This window comes from Macrosteles quadrilineatus, unplaced genomic scaffold (genome assembly GCF_028750875.1).
Source record: "Macrosteles quadrilineatus isolate MER2022 unplaced genomic scaffold, UCM_ALF_1.0 Scaffold_1__1_contigs__length_201487025, whole genome shotgun sequence".
Lineage (NCBI taxonomy): Eukaryota > Metazoa > Arthropoda > Insecta > Hemiptera > Cicadellidae > Macrosteles > Macrosteles quadrilineatus.
Window position 1 is genome coordinate 33080869 of NW_026542594.1, and position 24186 is coordinate 33105054.

Below are 24186 nucleotides of genomic sequence, written 5' to 3' on the forward strand. Positions count from 1 at the left end.
CAACCTCTAATCGATTTAATGTTTTAGCATGCAATGATGAGAGATATGATCCTGAGACCAGTAAGAAAGAAGTAATAACAAAGATTCCTTCTACCGAACTGCGAATGAACAATTCAAAGAAGTCTAAATTTTCAAGAAAATATGAAATTAAAAAAAGCTTTAACATCTCTGAGGACTTACTTACTTCAAAGAAAAATATTCTCAGATGCCCAAATATGAAGATCTCATTTTGCTCAGACAGTCAAGGGAAAGATCTGTTTAGATTTATTCATGAACATAGTGAGGGTAGGATTGATGCTTTCTGTCATGTAAAGGCTAATTCCTCTATGTTACAAGTCTTGGATTCTGTTTCCAGCTCAGAAAGCTCTCCACTAGTTGTGCTTGGTGGAACAAACAATAGCTTGGATGGTACTCTTCAAGATGTCTATGAGAATTTGGAGCCTAGATTGACTCAACTTAGAGCAGCTAGACCAGTTTTCATAGCCACCATACTGAGGAGACATGACCTTCCATTGAATCACCGTCATAATCAAGATCTCGTCAATGCGAATAACTATATTGCAGAATTGACACACCGCATGGAGAATATTTTTTGGATAAACTTGAATTCGATGAGAAGAATTCATTTTACAAGACATGGACTATACTTAAACAAGAGTGGCAAATCAAAGCTTGCTTATCTTATAGTGCGATCTCTCACTTCTTGGTCACTAGCTAAAAAAGTAAACAGATAAGGAAAAAACAGCATACAGGAAACTGGAACAATTCATATTACTAATATGGTTACAAATGATAATACACAAGATATTGTCATTGATCAGGCAGAAATGAAAGAGTACTTCAAAAGGTATGAAAATGATCCAAAAACTGCCTTTGCCCATACGATATCGAGGGATATTCACCACTACAGGAACATGACGGTGGGTATTGCTGTGGCTTTTCGCAAGTCCTTTGGCAGGCCTCAACTCTCTGACTGCCTAAGCCATTACTTGGCACGCCAGGTACATGGGAATGGTGCAACAGTGTGGAGCTTGATAACAAAACCAACATACTACAGCAAACCTCAACTTTCGGAGTATGATGAAGCGTTTAAACAACTAAAAACGCATTTCAAGAAAGGAAATTACACCAGACTTATATGCTCCCCCATGGGCTGTGTGAGGGACAATATTGATCCACAGCACTTTGCAGCCAGGATTGTTGACTTCCAAAGAAGTACCGGTGTGTCTGTGATCATCGTGAATAGTGATCAGAGCTCGAGTAGAAGATCCTTGTGGAAGGGACTAACTCCATCTAAGTTTGTCAACACTCTCCGAGAAGCTATTGATAGCTGCCGTCAGTCCCTGCAGAGTCAAGATGTGGTCACAGCAGATGATTCGCAATCTTCAGCGACAGCAGTTGATGGTAAATCTGATACTGTAAGCCCTGATGTTAGTTTCAGTTTTTTAGGCAGCCTGACTCAATTTCCACCACTGACGTAATTGGTGTAAATAGTTTAAGTTTAGATAGTGTCAGTAATAATGTTTGTAGTGCAGATGGAAGTAGGGTGAAATGTGGTGAGTTTCCTGACTCTGGAGATGTAACAAATTATTGTGACAGCAAACTTACCATATTTCATCAAAACGTTCGAAGTGTCTCAGCTAATTTAGGAAAATTACAACTAACTTTGGATCAGATAAAACCGGATATTATTGCATTAACTGAAGTTAATTTAGATGAAAGTAAATTTAATTATTTTAATATTGAAGGATACGGTATACTATTACTATCATTTTTTACGGAAAGAAACTTCAGGGGGAGGAGTAACGATTCTAGGACTTAATAATCTTACAAGTAAATCAGTTAAAATTAAGGCTGTGTCAGAGATTCTAGCTGAAAAAGAATTTGAATGTTGCCTGACTGAATTCAGGGTGGGGAATTTCATTTTTGTTCTGGCTTGTATTTATCGTAGTCCTCTGTATTGTTATATCCACCCATTTTTGGATAAATTAGAGATTCTTACTTATGAACTATGTAGAAGATATAAGCATGTAATTATAACTGGAGACATCAATATAAATGTTCTTAACAAAGATAATACTTACAAAAAGTTTAAAAACATCCTAAAAATGTGTAATTTAGATTATAAAATAGATTTTCCAACCAGGATCACAAAAAATTCAAAATCTGCAATAGACAACTTTATTACAAATGTAAATACTTATAGATTAGAAGTTAGAGGTGTGATAACTACTGTGTCTGATCATGATGCACAATGCCTTGATATATTTAATGTAGATAAAAAACATAAAAATAATATCAAAAAAGAAGGTAGGGTTTTCAATGTAGCTAATTATGAAAACTTCATGATGTACATTTCCAAAGAAACTTGGATTGAGGTATTCCAAGCACCAGTTGAAAGAAAGTATCATGTGTTTGATTCACTATTTAGATATTTTTTCGATTTATCTTTTCCTAAGGTGTTCATTTCTGAGAGGACTCAACCGGAGAGAAAATGGATAACCACAGAACTTAAAGCCATAAAACAAGATATAATTTATTTGGAAAGTTTGTTTAGGCAAACAACAAATCAGGCAATAAAAGAACACATTAAGCAGAAAAAAGTATTACTAAATCAGACTTTATTGAATACAACTAAAAGTCAAATAAGTAACAAAATTAAAAATTCTTCTAACAAGGTTAAAACTACATGGAATATAATAAATACTAAATTAGGAAAAAAAGAAAGTCTAAATAATAATATATGTTTGCATTACAATGATAGGTTAATTAATAAACCAATGGAAGTTAGCAGAGTCTTTAATGATTTCTTTGTTAATGCAGTGGAGAGATTTGTGGTTCCCAATATTCCCCCACTGCAACTGGAAGTTCCTCCTCTAAAAACTAATACTAAATTCAGATTCACACCAATTACAGAAGAGGAATTGCTGAAGGTAATTTCTTTATTTGACAATAAATATTCTACTGGTATCGATTGTATTCCTATGACCCTTATAAAAAAATCTTCACAATTTTTACTTAAACCCCTAGTTCATCTAATTAATTCATCTTTCATCTCAGGTCATTTCCCAGATAAATTAAAAATTTCAAAAGTTATCCCTATTTTTAAAAAAGGTGACCGTAAAGATATATCTTGTTATAGACCTGTTTCATTGCTATCATCCTTTTCAAAAATATTTGAAAAGATAGTATACAATCAGTTAGTAAACTTTTTAGAATCGAATAATTTGTTAGATAAAGAGCAGCATGGTTTTCGGCAAGGGAAGTCCACAATAACTGCTGCAGTTGAATTTATTGAAAACATAATTGATGCAGTTGATAAGGGTGAAAGGGTGGTGGGTATTTTCCTTGACCTCTCCCGTGCTTTTGACAGTGTGGCACACCCTGTTTTAATTGAAAGATTAAAATCACTGGGTATTCAAGGAAAAGAGTGTGCTTGGTTTTCCTCTTATTTATGTAATAGGCATCAGTTTGTTGAAATGAAATATCTAGATTATGGTAATTATTGTAATTATTTAAGAAGCTATGTCTGTGAAGCTCAGGTGATTAAGTATGGAGTACCTCAGGGATCCATCCTGGGTCCATTACTTTTTTTGTGTTACCTGGATGGTCTGCCTAAGAGTACCAGCTTCAGTTCGATGTCACTATATGCAGATGATGCTAATTTAATTGTTAAAGGAAATTCCAGTTCTGATATTGAGCTCTCAGCCAATTTGGACTTAATGAGTATTCAAAATTGTTTAAATCAAAATAACCTTCTATTAAATACAAGCAAATCAATGATAGTAAGTTTCTCCACAAAACAAAATAAAATAGCTCTGGATCCAAAAATCAAAGTTGGCAATAACATAATAAATAAAGCAAATCAGATAAAATTTTTAGGACTTTTCATTGATCGACATCTATCTTGGAATGATCATGTTGATAATGTAGAGAAAAAGATGTCATCAGGAATATATGCACTGTGGCAAATGTCAAAAATATCTGACCTTACAGTGCTGAAAACAATATATTATTCTTTAATACACTCTCATCTGGCATACGGAATTTGTATATATGGAGCTACCTCAATATATAATTTGGACAAAATTCTGATAAAACAAAAAAAGCAATACGAATCATGTTAGGTTTAAAAAGCACACAGAGTGTCGAAAACTTATTTAAAGATCTTAAAATTTTGACAGTTTACAGTCTTTATGTCTTAGAAACAATAAAGTATGTCAAAGAACATGAAAGTGATATATTTTTTGAATCCAAGCATCATTATGATACCCGAAATAAAATTATTTTTGATAAACATAATCTGCATTTTTATAAAAACAAAACTAAATATATGGGCACCAAATTTTTTACTCAGTTGCCAAATTTAATTAGAAATGAGCAAAATTACAATAAATTTAAAAAATTGCTGAAAGAATATCTTGTTAATAAAGCTCTCTATTCTTTTTCGGAGTTTCCTTAAATGAGGGCTCCACTACTGGTTGCCTGGGTTTTATATATAGTTTTAAATCTATTGTATTTTAGCTATATAGCATGAAAGTATGGGATTTTTTAGTTATATGTGACTCTATTCTGATGCTGTTATGTATTCATACGAATAAAGTTTATTTTGACTTTGACTTTGAATAACTGACCAGGCCCCCTTGCACTTGTTTTTGGAACTCTCTATTACATTAACATTGTGATTAAATTTAGCATCTTTAATTTTCTGTTTGTAGGTTTTCCTTAAGTTGCGATAAAGCAACCTATCTGCCTCTGAGCCAGTCATATGAAATATTTCCAGAGCAACATTAATTTCATATTTTAATTTAGCAAGATCTTCACTATACCAAGGATTTTTGAAATCTTTATGTTTGTTGGAACTATGCTTAGGCCTACACATTTGCAATGGAAAAGAATTCTGAAAAACTAAGTTAAAAGCGTTAAAAAAATATTCAAAATACATGTCAGCAAAACTAATTCTATTATCACAGCCCATTTTACTTAATACTAGATTAAAATCATTTACAACTAATTCATACAATTCCTCCCAGTTAATTAGAGAAAGTTCATGCTTGAAGGTTACCAAGTTTGCTTCAGAAAGATTCCTCCTGTAGATGGGTATGTTTTCCTCCGTCTGAGTCCTCCGCTCCGTCGAGTCTAGTACCAGGCGAAACCACAGCATCGAATGATCGGAGTAGTAGCAAGGTTGAACCTCAGAATAACAGTCATCCCTCTTTGCATTAGAGAAAACATTGTCCAAACATGATTTCTCCCGGGTAGGTTGGTAATTGGAACAATAAAAGTTGTATTCTTTTAACAACTTAACAAAACGTTCACTTGAGTTGCTAATCTGCGTAATATCAAATTTTTGAGTTAAAGTCACCCCCAAAAACAAAAGTATACGAGAACCATTTTGGTTGGTTAAAAAAATTAAGTATGCTATCTAAAGTCTCTAAAAAAATATTTCCATCAGCGTCAGGTGTGTGATAAATAACTACAACTACCAACTTCAGTTCATTTTCAACTAATGCGCAAGTTTCAAAGTGTTTCTCTTTGGCAAAGTGACTTAGGTCCAAAGGTTCACAGTTATATTTTTCTGAAGCATAGATAAGTGTTCCACCCCTACTGAGAGATTGTCTCTGGTAACTTGTAATTAATTTAAAACCATTTAGTTTCAATAAGTCAATATTAGGGTCAGTAATCCAGTGTTCTGAAAGACATACAAAATCACAACTATTACTAAAAACTGTTTCTTCTAGAATGTCCAACTTATCTGATAAACCCTGTATGTTAAGGTATAAAAAGGTAAAACAAACAAAGAATGAAGACTTGTTTACCTGTTTTGCCTTCATCACCATTATAGTTTCTCGTTTTTTGAATCCACTGACTCATTACCGGTATTCAACTGGCCAAGGCCTAGGCCAGAAACTTTATGATTCTGTACGTACTTCTTCTTAGGATAGTATTTCCCGATCATTACACCTGATGGCCAATTGGCTGGTTTCATGCACTCAGTCACTAAGTTTTTGTTGATACCAACCTTGAAGGAGCTGTACCTAGATTCAAGTTTTTCACACTTAATTTCCACAGCATCACTAAAAAAACTTAATACATGACTAGAAACTTCCTCATCTGTTACTTTTGGGCCGAGACTGGTAACGTAAATCCAGGACAGTCTATCTACAACGGCTAATTTAGAGCTATTATTTGCACTTCCCATAATCAGTTGATTCGAAGTTCTTTGTTTTCGGTTGTCGTTTGCACTTGATCTCAGTAGGCCTATCGATTTCCTCGGCTTCTTATATGACACTAAGTTAAAACCTTCAGCATCGACACTAACACCATTATTTGTAGAAATAGGCCTAGCTTCAGAAGCCACGCTGCCGCTGACGTCACCGTGGATGTTTCCCTTCATCTTAGCCTCGCCCTTATGTTGGCCTTGGCCATCTAGACCTAGCAAGTCACGTGACTCCGTTAAGCCTAGCCTACTCCCTGAATCAGTCACAATTTTATTAATTTGGGAAGATCCCTTATTTTTATCACCGTTTGAAGTCGCCACTGCTTCCTTATAGGTTTTCTTTTTTTATTTTCTTATCCTCATCTGCTCCGACAACGTCAACTATGATTGAAGATGAATTTGTTATCAATGTACTAACCTCGGCTTTCAACTTGGCGGTGTTATACTGCACCGAAAGTACATTTCCGACATAGTTATCAAATTTTCTGTAAGCTCAGAAATTTGGTCAGTCAGTATTTTAATGTAGCTAAAACAATCACAGCACAAATTTTCCTCTGTTTTCTTTAGCTTACTGTTGCTTGGTTTTACAACTTAGGGGAAATTCCTTAAAAAATATTAAATATTCCCTTCAGGTTCTAACGAGTAATTAAAATAAAAACCTCTTTTATTCACTTACTTATTCTTAAAAAATCATAACATCACTACTACTCTGTTTTGTTTACAAATCAGAAGAATAATTCAAACATATGAACATATGTTAGTTCCACATTGTACAGTAATTAATGAAACCAAAGTCTTTTAAATTGTGGGTATGAAAGCAAAGTCTATTAAATTCAATTCGTAACACACTCCCCACCTTTGTAAATTGAGGAGTTCGACAACAATTTACAAACACTTAATTCATAAAATAAGTAAACGTCACAATTCGTATAAAAGCATTCACATGTCTAGGATTTTCCGTGGTTTTATCTCTCGGCCACTTTGAGTTTTTACGTTGTTCTTTGTTGGACCTTGTGGTAACGAGATAGTTTCTTCCTGGTTCACAGTTAATCCACCAGTGTCAATTAATTGTAGTATTTGATGGTGTCATCTCAGGTTCGAAGTTCCCGTCAAAGTTGTCTTGAGATCCAATTTCTAAGGGATATAACCTCTGTACAGGTCGCAAAATTTCATCTTTGGCCGTTCTTAACTTGACAAGACGAACAATTCCATCTGATCCAGGAATCAACTCAGATACTCGTGCCAGGATCCATTCCAATCTTTTCTTTTCATTTTCTACCAAAACTAAATTACCTACTGATAATGTTTTATGTTGTTGATGTTTCTTTATGGTTCGTAAAAATCCCATATATTCTTTATGGAATCTGATCTGAAGTCCGTTTCGAAGCTTTTGTATAAAACGTAGTCTTTTCTGAATACTCATATTTTCAATCTCATCAAGGTCAGTCATTTCAGAGCTCGGAAGACTTGAAAGGAATAAGGAAGGGCTGAGAGGAGTAAGTTCATTTGGGTTGTCACTGACATAATTCAAGGGACGGCTGTTCATAAGATACTCACACTCACATAATAACGTCATCAGTTCTTTGTAACACAGTGAGTTTTGCTTAAGAAGGCCCTTTTGCTTAAAGTTTTGCCACAAGTATTAACCGCTTCCAATATCCTCCCCACCATGGAAATTTTAACCAGTCTCTAACATCAGGGCATACCGAAATCTGAAGAAATGCCTTTTCAATATCCGATGTGACACCAATAGCATTTTGTCTGAATTTAGTTAGAACAAGTGGTATTAGCTCAATTAAGTTAACCTTTTTCCATGAATTGTTCAAACTATGACCATTAGTGTCGACAGCGGATGCGTCAAACAATGGGCGCACCTTAGTTGTACAACTTTCCTTAAAAACAGCTCTATGGGGAAGGTTGTGTACATTAATATTATTTAACTCATCTTCGGGAACTTTCTCGATCGATTCAAGCTTAAGCCATGAATCAAACACAGAATCATAATCATCGTACTTGTTTTCACAGCAGCCAAATCATTACCTACTTTTACATACTCCGATGTAATCAATTTAGGCCAACTGTCAGCTCCAAGAAGCAACTGTATATCACTTACTTCTTCTGAGGATTCACAAAAATCTGACAAAATCACACCTTTTGCTTTGAGATTTTCATATATTTTGACATCCGACACTTTAGGTATGAATCAGCAGATACGAGGTGTGTCCAAAACTTTGAAATCCTCATTAAAACCATCAGTTGTGGATTGAAGTTTTACAGAATAAACTCCATGAGACCTTAAATTCGTTTTCTGTCCCCCAAACAACTCTTGACTCGTCACGGTTTTACCTATTCTCTTCAGTTTTAAATCAGTCGCACAAGATTTCAAAATGTAGCTTTTTTTGCTTCCAGAGTCGATCAACGCACGAACTGAGTGTTCTTGGGTTCCCACGACGTGCTTAGGTAAACCACTGTAGATTTACTAGTACTCGACACTAATGCTTGACTTGTACTGTCCTCAGAAATCGGTTTCTGTTCATCATATTTTTCAGTTTTATTTAAGGAAAGGGTAGTTTTCTTTTGAAGATCTTCACACATAATCGGATAGTGTTTTCTTAAACAAGCTGCACACTTTACCATAGCTTTACAGGAATTACTCATGTGTCGACCTTTTAAACACTTGAAACAAGACCCTTTCTTCATTAATATATCTTTTCGCTCAAGAAGAGTCATATCCAAAGCTTTCACGCAATCTTGAGATCTGTGGTTTTTATCACAAAACACACAAGTCAATGAATAAGTACCTTCCGTAGTCGATACAAGTGCCGCCGCCGAAGACTGTTTCTCAAAAGGCTTCCAATTGTTTTGCTTCTCAAAACCTTTATTTGTTTTGATAGAAGATCCCCACGAATCTTCAGAGGAACTTGAGGGATGTTTTACATTGTGTTTGGTACTTGCAAATCCAAACCCTTCCAATGCCATGGAGACTTTTTGTTCTCCCTCTACCTCGTTTTTAAGGAACGTCAACAGATTCTCCAGAACTTCTTTAGATGACCTTTCATGATTGTTCGAGTTATGGTTCGTTGTTCGCTGCCAAAGTTTGAGGATTTCTTCGGGCAGACTTGATGTTACCATTGGAAATAGCAGTGAGGCACAATGCTCTGAAGTCACTCCCAGTGCATTAAGATTCCTTGAGTGTGACTGGATCTTGTCATAAAGAACCGACAATGTTGGTTTTTCTTTACTTGTGACGTTCTGTATCGTTAGAGCCAACATTTGCCTCATGTAATACTCTTTCAAGAGATCGTCTCTTCCGAATCGACTCTTTAGAGCTTCAACAACTTCTTTGTACATTTCAGGCGTCGCAGGGTAGCTTTCAACCAAGTCACGGGCAGGCGATCCAACCGCAGTTGCCATTATAAGATACTGAATCTTATCTGCTGGGTCTACATACTGATCTTCGTCGATCTTCTTAAATTGAGACCAAAAGGGAGCCACTCGCCTAGTTCTCCGTTAAACTCTTTTAGTTTCAAATAAGGTAGCTTGTATGAGCGTCCTGCTTTACCCGATCCTGAGCCCTTTTGCGTTATTTCACTCCTTTCATCTTGATGTGAATTCATTTCATTAATTTTTAGATGTTCCACTTTCTTAGAAATAAGATGATATTGTACAATATATTCATTTTGCCCTTGAAGTTCTTCATCAATGTCTTCATCTCTCGCATCACCTTCTAATAATTGATCATATATTGATGAATTTAGGTCGTTGAGAGTGCAAAAATGATTATTTATTACTTCAAGCGGGTCCGCGGAATTGGCTAACTCTGGAACTCGCTAACCCCATGTTAAATGCCCTATCTTCAAATTTGGTCGATGAGAGGAACTCGCTAACTTGTTCGGTTTCGGAATTGGCTAACTCTGGAACCCGCTAACCCGCTCTAGAGCCGGGTTAGCGAATTCCGTCCTCGTACGGAAGTCGCTAACTCGGTCCCTCGGCGGAACTCGCTAACTCCCAATCAGAAGCCTCGCGGGCCGTCCAATGGGAGCCAAGCACGAATATTTTTGGCCAGTGTTGCCGAAAGTGTAGTACCTATATCGTATCGGCACCATAATGTCGTATCCTACGATTAATTAGGAGTAAGAGCAACGTAGTCGATAAAATAAATATATTTAGAAGTATGTTTAACCACAGAGAAGTTCTTATGATTATTAGGGTGGAAAATGCATTATAGTCTTACCATAGACTAACCAACACAAGTAAACTTTACATCCCATTGTAAACTGAAGCTCGTTTTTCGTGTCTAGTTCATGTCCGGTGACACTGATCGCTAGTGTCGACAAAATTGTGTTTCTATTATCTTATAGTTAACTTCATGATTTGTTCCTTACTGTTTGGTTATATAACTAGGGGACGTGTTATTAGTTGTGATTAGAACGTTTTATTTGGTTAAACGAGGTTTTAAATTACTGAAAACAAGAAACAATTGTAAACAAAACACGACCTCTAAAGACAGTACACCGGACAGAACTAACAATACAACTGTCTTCAGATCATCCATAAGGATGAGAAATGTACTAATATAAGGGAGTATGTTTTTTCTTACTTAAATAGTAGCTTATTGGTATGAAAAAGATAAAAATGCACATTTAATTTAGATCTATTACATGTTATGAAATATCTATTTTCGTAGTCCGCCATTTGTTTATTTTATTCGAATAAATACCATTTTGTGAACTTCTGCAAATAAAATTTTTGAGTTCGTATTTTATATACTGGGCTTGTTGTAACCTTAAATCATAAATCATAATAAAATTTACACGTTAAACGTCATTACAGAATTACATTGTAGTGGTTATGTATTTTTAAATAGAGCTATTGAATTTAAATAAATATTTATCAATACATTATAAAGTGGTAATGTATTCATGGATTGCATTAAAAGTTAGTCTATGCATAAATACAACTTGTAAATTTCTTTTATCGTAGGCTATTAGTGTAGAACCCGGGTCATCCTCTTAATTTTGTTGAATTAATATTAATTTTACGTCTTTCAGTAGGCTTACTTTTTAAAAGTCTGGAGTTTTTTTCCAGGCTGATTCTATCTTATCCAAAAACAAAGCTATTGTCTATTGTGTAGCTCAGCTCAGTACTGGGGAACGGTGAACCGAGCAATGGCTTGGTATAGTTTATATCGTTTGTGAAAGCAATATAAAGGAAACCCAACACTCAAATCAGGAAAATCCGACAATTAGTTTATTAAAAATCGTGAATTAAAATAACCCTGTCACGTTTTAATATGAATATTATATCTTCTCCTATTTTTTACTAGTGGTGCTTAGGTGTACAATCTAAAAACTGTTTTGAAACATGTAACATTATTGCTAAGAAATTCAACACATTTTAGAATTAGGCAACTATTTACTAGTAGGCCTACAATGCTTTGGTTCAAACTATTAGGCCTAGATAAAAACTTAGTCTATGTCATCATATTTGTACACGTAAGTTGGACGGTTCAACGACGAACATTTAATTTAAAATCTATGAATTAATTATGAAAGTTACGATGGTTGATGACTGTATTAATTAATGGTGTTTGTTTATTACGACATTACAATTAAATCTGTTTTCCGTGTTTAAGAACTTGCGTGTATTTTAGCTTATTTTCGTAGAGGTTTAATTATTTATTACCAATTAAACTAAATTTTGAATATTTTTCATATTCTATTATTTTCTTTTATACTGATGGCATTTATATTTAAGATCGAAATCATAAACATTTAACTGGCCATTGTACAGTTTAATAAAAAACACTTTTTCATGATTTTTTAATTGTCTTTTAATTACTTTGGGCTAGTTATCTGTTAAAAGTGGAATTGATAAAAAAATAACATTTACTGTATGATAGACACTGACATTTTGAAATACGGCAGTGTACCATTATTTTGTCGTACAAGGTTGGCAACGCTCCGAGCAGTGGGCGCGGCCGGGTTAGCGACTTCCAGAGTTAGCGAATTCCGCCGCGAGACAAAATCGAGTTAGCGGGTTCCGGAGTTAGCCAATTCCTGACTGAGACAGTTAGCCAGTTCCAGAGTTAGCCAGTTCCGCCACACGACCGAGTTAGTGAGTTCCTGAGTTAGCCAATTCCTACGTCTCCTTCAAGCTGTGCTGATACTTGTATAAAATCAACTATTTCTTCCTTTAAAATATCTTCAAGTTTTTTAACTGTCACAGTAAATGTCCTTCGAATAGCTGATCTTGATTTCTTTAGTTTTGTTAGTTCAGCCATGTTTTCCAATTCACTGTTTCAGTAATCAGTGTTCAATAAAACAGGGTCAAATTTACTCGTTATCAAGTCCTGTCACGGTCGCCATATTTTACAACTTAGGGGAAATTCCTTAAAAAATATTAAATATTCCCTTCAGGTTCTAACGAGTAATTAAAATAAGAAACCTCTTTTATTCACTTACTTATTCTTAAAAAATCATAACATCACTACTACTCTGTTTTGTTTACAAATCAGAAGAATAATTCAAACATATGAACATATGTTAGTTCCACATTGTACAGTAATTAATGAAACCAAAGTCTTTTAAATTGTGGGTATGAAAGCAAAGTCTATTAAATTCAATTCGTAACACTTGGAGTCTTCTTCGCTCGCTTAATGTCTTCTTTGCAGGTCTTACAAATCCACTCTACAGTATCCTTAATGTCATCAATCTTAAGATAATTTTCTTGAGAAACATTCACACAAGAAATATGGAACCATTTTTCGCAGTTCCCGTCACAAAATAATGCATCTTCAGTATCTAAAACATCATTTTTACACACACCACAAGTAACCTTTTTCTTCCCTCTCGCCATGTTGCTACGTCATTGCTATCGATAGGTATCGAGAGTACTTTGGTGGTATCGGTATCGGTATTGACAATTTTTGGTATCGGCCCATCTCTACTGCTGAGCCTATGTTATTCATATTAGACATATTATTATTTATACATAATTTGCCTCCAGGATTGATTTATTGAGATAAAATGAGGTTACTAACCTGTTGTAAATCAGTCCTATATTGTCGTGGATGACTATAGTTTCAGGGTAAAACCCCATTTTCAAATCTTCTCTTCAGTCGTCATATGTCAAACATATTCTCTTTCACAAGCCGTCATAAATAATAATACAGTAGAGTCCCGCAAACTTGGCGTAATGTGGACTGGAAGGGTGCCGAGTTTGTGAAATGCCGGGTTATCAGGAACAAGGGCTTAAAATAAGAAAAATACAATTTTTAAGCTTTTTAACCGCCTTTTTTATTTATATTTATATTGCAAGTCAATATTAAGTCATAAGATATAGTACGACAAATCCTTGGTATGGGTTGCGAATGATTTGACTTGTGCTGGCTTCAGTCCATTTTTAACTCGGACTCAAAAAATCACTAATTTTCTGAGCCAGGTGATGGCCGAATTATCCAGACTGCCGGGTTATGGAGAGCCGAGTTTGCGGGACTCTACTGTACATAATCATACATAATAATAAAATTTTATTATTAACCTCTATTTTTTGTAACCTTAAACAGGTTACAACGTTACAGGTTACTTACGGGAGGTATAAGTGAGGCAACGATGACATCTTAGTTTAGTTCAAAATTCCTCCGTGAACAGCATTGTAGTAGGGAGCACAGCGCGTAATTTTTACTTCACTATTAGGCCTAGTTAATTATAAAATTAAGAAAAATTATAAAATTAATCTTATACGGAGCCACCTGACACACTGCCAATCTGTCAATGGCTGCATGGAGATGTTTTTTTGTGGAGCGCATCATTTCAAGGAACGCTAACGTTGTTTGGCCCCCACAAGCTCCAGACCTCTCAGTGTGCGACTTCTTTCTATGGGGACATCTAAAGAGCGTTGTATACCTGACTAGGCCAAGAAATCTTATTGAGCTCAAGACTCAGATCGAAGAACACGTCGCCAACATCCCAGAGGACACATCGCGTCGCACAATACTAAGTCTTCAAAAACGATCAAATGAATAGGCCCAAAAAACAGCACTTAACTGATGTGATTTGTAAAATGTGATTTTTTAACTTTATACTCCTACTAACTGTACCCGCAGGCTTTGCCCCGTTTAACTTTATAAGTGAGCTCGTTCGCATGGCTCAATCACGTCCTGGTTGAAGTTCGTTCGCTACGCTCACTCAGTTTTAGGTTGGAGCTCGTTCGCTGCGCTCACTTGCATTCAGGTTAGCTCGTTCGCTACGCTAACTTGCCTCCAGGTTGAAGTTCGTTCGCTACGCACACTCACCTTTTGGTTGCAAATTAGCTGTTGTCATAACTGTAAAAGAAATAATAGTGCTGCACCCTGTTGGTAATCCTTGTAACTTTAATGCTATTGAACATCATAGAACAGAACCAACTTGTTTAATTGAAACAGCTGTTAAGATTCATTAATTCCATTTAAATATGAGTACTCATAAGGTTAACATGGGAAACTCCAGAGCCACTGGGGCGGAGCCCGAGAGTCCGATCAGAATAAAAACAGCTTAGTTTTCCTATTTAATGCCTAAAGAATCAGTGTACCAAATTTCAGCCTCCTAGGTAAATGGGAAGTAAGAGAATTAGTGATGACTGAGTGAGTGAGTCAGTGAGGGCTTTGCCTTTTATATATATAGACTAGCAGTACCCGCGGGCTTTGCCCCGTTTAACTTCTTAATTTTCAAGATGAGCTCGTTCGCATGGCTCAATCACGTCCTGGTTGAAGTTCGTTCGCTACGCTCACTCACCTTTAGGTTAGAGCTTGTTCGCTGCGCTCACTTGCCTTCAGGTTAGCTCGTTCGCTTTGCTAACTCGCCTCCAGGTTGAAGTTCGTTCGCTACGCTCACTCACCTTTTGGTTGCAAATTAGCTGTTGTCATAAATTAAAAAAAATCTTTAATGCTATTGAACATCATAGAACAGAACCAACTTGTTTAATTGAAACAGCTGTTAAGATTCATTAATTCTTTTTAAATATGAAAAATCATAAGGTTAACATCGGAAACTCCAGGGCCACTGGGGCGGAGCCCGAAAGCCCGATCAGAATAAAAACTACTTAGTTTTCCTATTTAATGCCCAAAGAATCGGTGTACCGAATTTCAGCCTCCTAGGTAAATGGGAAGTGGGAGAATTAGTGATGAGTGAGTGAGTGAAGGAGTGAGTCAGTCAGTGAATCAGTGAGGGCTTTGCCTTTTATAAGTATAGATTTCCAGTTTTCTTATGTATTTTCCACACCAGCCCAACACATTTTCACCATTAAAGATTCTTTGTACAATTTTCTTGGTTTAGGTATTATGATTATTTCAAAATGTGCCTAATGGTTACGGAGAAAATTCCAAAATATTGTAAATTCAAAATTTTTATGTTATTTTTTGGAGAATAAGTAACTCAGTTGTAGTTTGCTTGTTTATGAACATATTTTGATCAAATTTGGAAAATGCATTTATTTCAAAGAAATGTATAAATAATGCATTTTGTCAAAGCTCTTATTCTTGAAAAAAAGGTTTCTGATCTCACGCACCATTAGTTCTTTCTACTAAATGTTGTTCCTTGTCTTCCCATTTAACACTAGCCAACAATCTCGCAATTAGTTCTTCTTCATCCATTTTATAATGTCGCTAAATAAGGTTAAAAACACAAGGGCGCACCCGGAACTAGGCTCCGGGAAACCCCGTTGCATCACAGGGCGCTCACGGAAGCTACTTCCAGTAGTGACGCAAACCACTACCCAAGGTCGGCTGACAACTGGGAAAGGGGTAAGAGTATACAAAACCGACTCAGCAAAAGAGGTTCGTGAGGTAAATCAGACCACAGCCCTGCTAGACACATACTATGGTTTTTATAACGAAAAAAGTAGTTACCCGGAAATAACCTCCGTGATGCGCCCGATGGAAGGTTAAATAAGGAATAAATGTGATATTTTTAAGGAGACATTTTAATTTTAATCCAATCAGGCAAATGGAAATTCGCTTAGTCAAAAGGTTTGCTGCAGCGGGGGTATTTATAATATACTGTAGTATAAAGTTTTGTGTTTCTTGTGCCATTTTGGACTCTTGGAACCATACTATATACATGTACGCTTGTCATCCTCACTAAAAATCCTAAAAACATAGGCCCTAGTGCTATATCTTACATCCTTAACCCCAGTTACGGATACGTTATCTTTTTGACTTTCCTGAATGAAATGTAAGTTCCAAGTTTTTAGTGAAGAGACACTTTATTTAAATTAACTTAAACTTATTTTATTACTCGAGAATAGGTGTGAGAAAGGATAGGATAAGCAGGCTTACCTTAAAAAATGTAGGCATCCCACTTCATTCAACCTGAATGAAGTGGGATGCCTACATTTTACATTTTACAAGTGGGATGTCAGGTTGAATGAAGTGGGATGCCTACATTTTTTAAGGTAAGCCTGCTTATCCTATCCTTTCTCACACCTATTCTCAGGCAATTAGCCCTTTCTCTCCAAACCTTATTTTATTACTCATTAGTCCTTTGATAGCTATCCTCTTAACAGCCTTTGTGAATAAACTAATGCATGTTGCAGGAGAAGGCCACTAAGTGGGAGGAGGGCAGAGAGATTGATGGTTTGACCACCAACGGTGTGCTTGTCATGCATCCCCAAGGCAAGTTCTGTGGGGGAGATTCAGAGCCGGGGATGTGGAGAGAGGTATCTGTTGGAGGTGGAATATTCACACTTAGAGAATCTCGGTCTGCTCAAGTCAAGGGGGCTGAAGTAAGTATTAGTATATAATACTGTCCGCTAGTGATGGATTGGTACCACTTTTTCAATGTCGGTACCGGTACCGGTTCTTAACCAAAATCTGTTCTTGGTACCTCATTTTTAAATTAGGCTACAAAATATCCCTATTTCAATTTTTAAAACTGATTATTCTCAGGGTTCCCACTAAACCGTTAGAACCTTAAAACAAAATTACAACGTGTACAAAATGATTGGGTTCGAAGGCGTGATGACCACGTCACACCCTTTAATTGTAGCTACATCTTCCAGTTGCTTGTTTTAATCTTTGGTTACATTAGGAAATTCTACTCTAAATTAACTTTGTGTTATTGTCTCCTAATTTTGTACATATTAACTTTTAAATTATGTTTTTATTTAATATATAATTATTTTAAAGAAATAGTCACCCAGTATTATTGTTTATCCTCAATATTACAGATAGCAGATTTAGAACTCTTTTTCCGCACACGGGCTATGCCTATGCGGAAAAATATATTTCTTTATAATTTATATCTGTGCATTGTAGGGGTCTGCGGTACAGAAAATTTAAGGTCGGTACGGTTCGGTACGGTACAATATTTTGTACCTCGGTTCTCGGTACAAAATCGGTACGGTACGCGGCTACCCGTATTTTTGCGGTTTTCTTCTCAGAACTGTATCTAAACCATTATTTTTAGCTTTAATACATAGACATTACTATGAAAATGGATAGTATCCTACATTCATGGTTTTCTAACAACAATTACTGTACCACATATTATTAAAACAAAACCTTTTACTGCTACGAGGATTGTGTCAAGAAAAATCACAGTTGAGATAAAGGCTTTACCTATTTTACTCTGAGATACTTTGAATAGCCATGATAAAGTAGTTTAAAAATAGGATAAGAGTTTTTATGAATAAACATGTTTGAAACATTTATTGACAAGATAATTTCACAAAACTGGTAAATTATTTCCAACCAACACAATGTCTAGTTGTTTTTTATTTTATTTTAAAAACATATAAAAGCATTCAGTAGAAGACAGTGTAGTTTTGCCAGCTGTTCACAGCAGATGACAATGAAAAACTGGAGGTTATGATGAAGTAATGGCAAAGACCATTTTTTTTATCAGCTTCAAAACTAGTTAAGTTATAAGATGGATACAATTCTTGCAAAGTTTTTTCTGAAACTAAAATTTGGATTATCACAGAGTAAGATTTGATGTTGGGCAATTAGACTTTATAACTGTGTAAAAGGTGTGTATCCCTGAATTTATAAATTGCATTCTACACTTATTCACTGCCAAATATAATTCAGTAGAACCTTGATGAACCGAGAATTACACTAGCCTACATAACTTCATTACCCCAAGTAAAATACCAAGATAATTTTTATAATTGTATTTGAATCGTATAATCTTAGTTTGTTAAAAATGGATTGTATGTTCAACAATAATTGCAGTCCATTATTGTTAAGCAGTATGGTCCCAAATTATTGTTTTTGATTTTGAAACATCACAGTTCATTTGACAAAATTATAGTTGAAGCAGCTCAATGTCAAGTCACGCTTGTGCAATAGTTTGTTTACATGCTTTCTCCAGACCACGGGGGAGGGGAGGGTCTGATAAGCCGTCTATTGTTCACCCCCAAGAAGGTCCGACCCTCATTAGTGCCGCTCGGCTGCACTCAGTGGGGAACCCAATACCACAAATCAATCTTTTAAATGAATACAAATATTTGGTAATAATTGTTCTATTAATATTCACCTTAAAATTTCAATAAATTTGGTGTAAAATTTGACAAAAATCTGCCATTTGGACCGATTATTAACAATACCAAATACCAATAAAGTAGTACATTCATCGGTAATTAAATAATAGGTAAAAATTTACCGATTTTTGTAAAGTTTTACCCCCTGCTGTGCGCTATGTCACAAAAGCTGATAACGACATGGGTGATTAGTAACCATGGCAACTTGTTGAATGCGTGATGAAGGGAAACCCAAGAAATAGAAGAACAAAGAGAAAGAATGGGTGATTAGTAACCATGGCAACTTGTTGAATGCGTGATGAAGGGAAACCCAAGAAATAGTAGAACAAAGAGAAAGAATAACGACGTTGTTATCTTTATACCCTTTTTACAATTTCCGTTATTGTTATCTTTATGTAAGATTTTATGATTTTGTTTTATAGGTTTATAAAATAATTCTTTTTAACTACGGGAATATCAATTTATAATTTATCAACGTGCTTCTCTTCTGAAACAGCAATACCGGATGCATAATAAAGGTCAATGGCCTAAAATATCACGATTGTGCAATATTGTATTTTGATGTTGAAATTAAAATCACGACAAAAGTTTTTATATATCCATGGTCGTCAATAGAAAGATAAAATATCCATAACAAATATTTTAATTTATAAAATAAGATTGTAGATTAGTTACAAGTTTAATATGTAGCCATAAACAGTTTTATGGCAGTAGGCAATGGCCAGCGGCAAATTCAATATTCATGAAAATACTGATTAAGTTAGAGATAACATTTAACAGTCATCATAAAACTATTATTTTTATGATAAAACAGAATTGGGGAAAGTCGTAAAGAAATAAAAGTGATAAAACTCAACAGTTCTTGGAAGTACTTCAATACAACAATTATTGTCGTGATAAAATGTTAATGGATTTGGGACTGCTAATGGGTTTTTTATTGCATCATCACGCTAGTAATAAATTATGAAGATCGTAAACAAACATCTGATAAGACTTTTATGTGCTCGGAACCAACTGCCGTTGACTACGATAGTAAACTGAAAGTAATTTATTATTATAATAGGCTGAACCGATGACGGTAATTAAGCTTGTACCGTACCGACTTTTTCGGTGCACCGCAGACCCCTAGTGCATTGTATTGTTTAAATTTTGGAAATAAACAATTTGATTTGATTTGATTTATTACAGTAATGAATCAATTTTGAAATTAGAGGACATCAGAAAAATACGAATACATTCCATTACTCATTCAGTCATCAATCTTGGAATTCCAAATTATCTTGTAAAGAATTTTAAATTTTTGAACGGAAGAGGCGCAAGGGTATTGCTGGTATGCCGCTCTGGCTCGTCCACGCTTTGCATTCCTCAACACAGAACAACTTTTTATAATAAATCATTTTTATGATTTTAACAGCATGCCGCCTATGGAACTCCATACCTTTTCTCATCAAATCCATAGAAAACCGATCCCGACTGATGGTGGCGCTGAAAGAATATTACCTTGACCGGATGGCCGTGGCTTGGCGGGATGGCGTGCGTTAGGCCTAGATGCACCAGAACCCTCATTATAAAATATACCATGGATGAGCTGAAGTTAATTCTATGGTAGTTCCGTCTGGTGCATGTAGAATTATTTGATTCTCGTTACTTCAGTTTAAAACATCGTTTAACCAAATTGGACTGAGACGATCTAATCATAAACTATAACTCTTGCCGTAGGACCAAACTGTAAAGCTTGAATCATAAAATTAACCGTAAACTAAATTTCGACGACACTAGCGATCAGTGTCACCAACATGAACTAGACACGGGCTATGGTGTGGTCATCTCAGCAGACGCTATCCTTACCTACTGTCATTTGGCACCATGGCGAAGATAAGTTCGTATATACATTGATCTATTATTCTTCTGCTCAACCAGTTTATGTCCAGTACCATAAACACAACTATGTAACATAATTGCGCCTGTAAACAAACATTAAAACAAAAACAAAACAACTAGAATACAACAGCAAAAAAGGAACAAGGTTATAAAAACTTCACAACTACGAATATATTATTTATTGTTGAACTGACACAGCAGACTTCTCGATTCGATACCAGTTCGGAAATATTCACAATTTTCGAGATTTTTGTTATTTTCAAGAAAAATAACATAAAGTTGACCTTCAACACTAGCAACAGATTAAAAAATATATTAGCCTCAAAAACGACCGCAAAGGACATACATTGTAAAACTGGCATTTATAAACTGAAATGCGCTGAATGTCCTAGTATGTATGTTGGCCAAACAGGACGAAGTTTCAAAACAAGGTTTAAAGAGCACAGACCAGTTTCCAGCGTAACCAAACAAAAATCCACCTTCGCACAACATTTAATTGACTTCAATCATACAATGGGAAATATTGATGACATCTTGGAAATTCTACACACTTGCAGAAAAGGGAAAAAGATGGACACTCTAGAGGAGTATGAAATATACAAAAGTTTTAACAACGTTAACACCCGTGAGACTATACTAAAAACTACAGTTCAGTTCCCACACCATTTTTAATTCACTCATCAATAACTCCGTCCATCCTACAACAGCTGATCCTTGCCCAATATCTCTTTCTCTCTCACACAACTGCTAAGCATAAGCTGGTCTAGTCTGTCCCTTGCTACCAGTGCGGTCGGTCATCTTTGTTAGAACAGGCCTGTTTTTTTAAATGTTTAATTGTTTTATGTATTTATTCGTGTCCGTACTGTGTTTATCTTCTGACGATGTTAACAACTGATCAACTCTACACTATGTACCTGAAGCTGACGATGGTGTTTTAACACTGAAACATGTCCTGAATAGACATATTTTATTGAGCTGTGACGGGAATTACGTAAGTAATTTAGTCTTACATTAAATTCTGAATCAGACAACTGGCGTAGTTCATGCCTGCCCAAAATTATCGTGCGCTCTCAGTTATCCTATCCAAGTCTGATAAGTAAACGTAATCAGGGAACCTCTCTTGCTTTTTACAAAACGGTATAGTCTTAGACTGAAAACATCCAAATTGAGTTATCACTGGCACGGCAACTCTGCTAGAATAGAAAATCGACTCGCTGTAAAATGTTGTTATGTGGGTACCACTAAAAGAATCAACCAGCTCATTGGCTGTTGACTTAATTGCAATCTCACAATCTCCTAGTTCCAAAGTACTATTCCTCTAGTACAAAAGGCGGCAAACGTCTCGCTATTCTCCCATTCGCAGCTCTCCCATTTTATAGGTCCATTTACTAACTTGATTAAATAGAGAGCCTTATGAAAGAACTTTTTGATTACATTTGCATTTTTTATAGATTTTTGCACAAACTAGATAATGCATCAAACAGATTGTCCTTGATAGCAAGGACACGCTAAACTTTTTATGTTTGGTGTTATTTTAAGAGACTTTGTATACAATATTTTTACCATTCACTATTTCACAAGAAAGTTAAGTAAAATAGTAAACTAATTTCAGGTTGAAGGTGTAAGCAATGTTCTTCAAGATGGAACATTAATAGATCTATGTGGTGCTACTCTTCTGTGGCGATCTGCTGAGGGGCTAGCCAATTCACCTGTAAGTATGCATCATTTACTTCTCTAGAACAATTTTTAAAACAAAAGAGAGTTCTGTGTTTTATTGAATTTTGCAAAGCACTACCTAATTAAAAATCATATTACCCTTCCCGGACTATAGGCCATAGTCCATAGTGTTATAGTTGATTATAAATAACAACATTAATCTTCGTAAAAACTGTTTTTTATTCAACCAACCGATATCTTAAATCGATGTACTAGAAATTTTTTTCTAGAAGAATAAAAAATGTAACAAATTTTTTTTTAAATAAAATAATCACCCAAAAATACAAAAAAAAAAACAACAAAATTTTGGACAAAAGTGCGGTATTTACTCAGGGGAGGTATAGATGAGCTTACGATGACAGCTGTGGGCTTCTCATTAGCTGAGGGAACACCATTACCGTCACAATACGGTTTGCAGCCGTCGGCCTCGGTGGTCTAGTGGTTAGCGTGCCGGGCTGATATGCTGAGAGTCCGGGGTTCGAATTCCGCTAGTGGCACTAGCTTTTTGACTAAGATTTTTTCATTATCAGCAAGTTTGGTTGGTTTGGTTCGGTTATGACAGTTTAATTTTATTATTAAGTCATTATAAAATTTTAATTGAGCAATTTCTAGTTTTATTTAATGAACAGAATTTTCTATTAATAAACTTTTTTTATATTATTTCATTATCAGCAAGTTTGGTTAGTTCGGTTAGGTTATGATAGTAATTTTATAATAAAAAAATTATAAAAATTGAATTTGAGGCATTTATAATTTTATTTTATGAACAGAACTATTTTTGCGATTAGTAAACCTACATTGCCAAAATGCTCTCTACTACAGCGCTGTTCACGGAGGAATTTTGAACTAATGCCTCAATCGTACCTCCTCTAAGTCAGACCCCAAAAGTGCTGCATAGGTGAACTATTTACAAGGGGCTATGAAAAATGGCCACTGTATTCCAGGCAGAAGTTGTTGCCCTGTCCGAGTGTGTTTGAAGCGTGGTCTTACAGGCCACACTGTATACATGAACTCAGACAGCAAAGCAGCACTAATGGCACTTGACACTTTTGACTTTACCTCCAAGGCTGTATGGGACTGTCATCAGGCCATGAAAGCCCTGGGAAATAACAACAGCATCATCCTTAGTTGGGTTCCAACAAAGGTATTGCTGGCAATGAGGGAGCTGACAAGTGGACAAACAAAGGAGCTGAAAGCCCGCTCATGAGCCCAGAGCCGACATGTGGCATTGCTTACAGCACAGCACGGAGACCTGTTCGCCAGTGGATGGGCATAAAACATCGAAGGAGCTGGGAAAGCACAGAAGGCGATACAGTCAAAGAGAATGCTGCAGGCACCTACTGGTGCGATAGCAGCAGATGCTGTTGGGCTGAGTAGGAAGACCCTGCGGAAGGAGGTTGGCTTTATTAGCGGACATTGGGTATTCCGTGGACATCTACACAAGATGGGAATTCAAGTTGAAAGCCTCTTATGTAGGAAATGTGGAGAGGAGGAGGAGACAGCATTCCACGTGATATTTATGAGCCCATCCCTACCAGGGCTAGAGATATACAAGGGCTAGGCCATGCGAGCTCAGAAAGTGATGCCAGGTGGCTCCCCACCACTCCGCCGCTGTGACGTCACGGCGATACCTCGGGTGCCCGGCACCGTATATCATTGCCTGTGTGAGCGCTGGTATTACTGCACATTTAGCGTTTATTAAGCTCTATGTTGGACATTTTTTATTAGGTATTAATGTATTTTATAAAAGTAATTAATTTTAAAATAGGATTACGTATAACATCAATTTTAATAAGTAACAAATTAACTTTAGTAGATATTTAAGGATGGGAGTGGAATGTAAAGCGATG

General features: G+C 35.8%; 1 protein-coding gene across 2 annotated transcripts in view; it reads left to right on the plus strand.

The window, feature by feature from the left end:
- LOC128982183 (protein pellino) overlaps window positions 1–24186 on the plus strand; it is a 137104-nt gene that overhangs the window by 82855 nt on the left and 30063 nt on the right. For both annotated transcript variants that reach the window (XM_054401249.1, XM_054401254.1), the window contains exons 6-7: window positions 16793–16981; window positions 22233–22331. In XM_054401249.1, the coding sequence (XP_054257224.1) occupies window positions 16793–16981; window positions 22233–22331 (288 nt within the window). The remainder of the gene's footprint in view (window positions 1–16792; window positions 16982–22232; window positions 22332–24186) is intronic.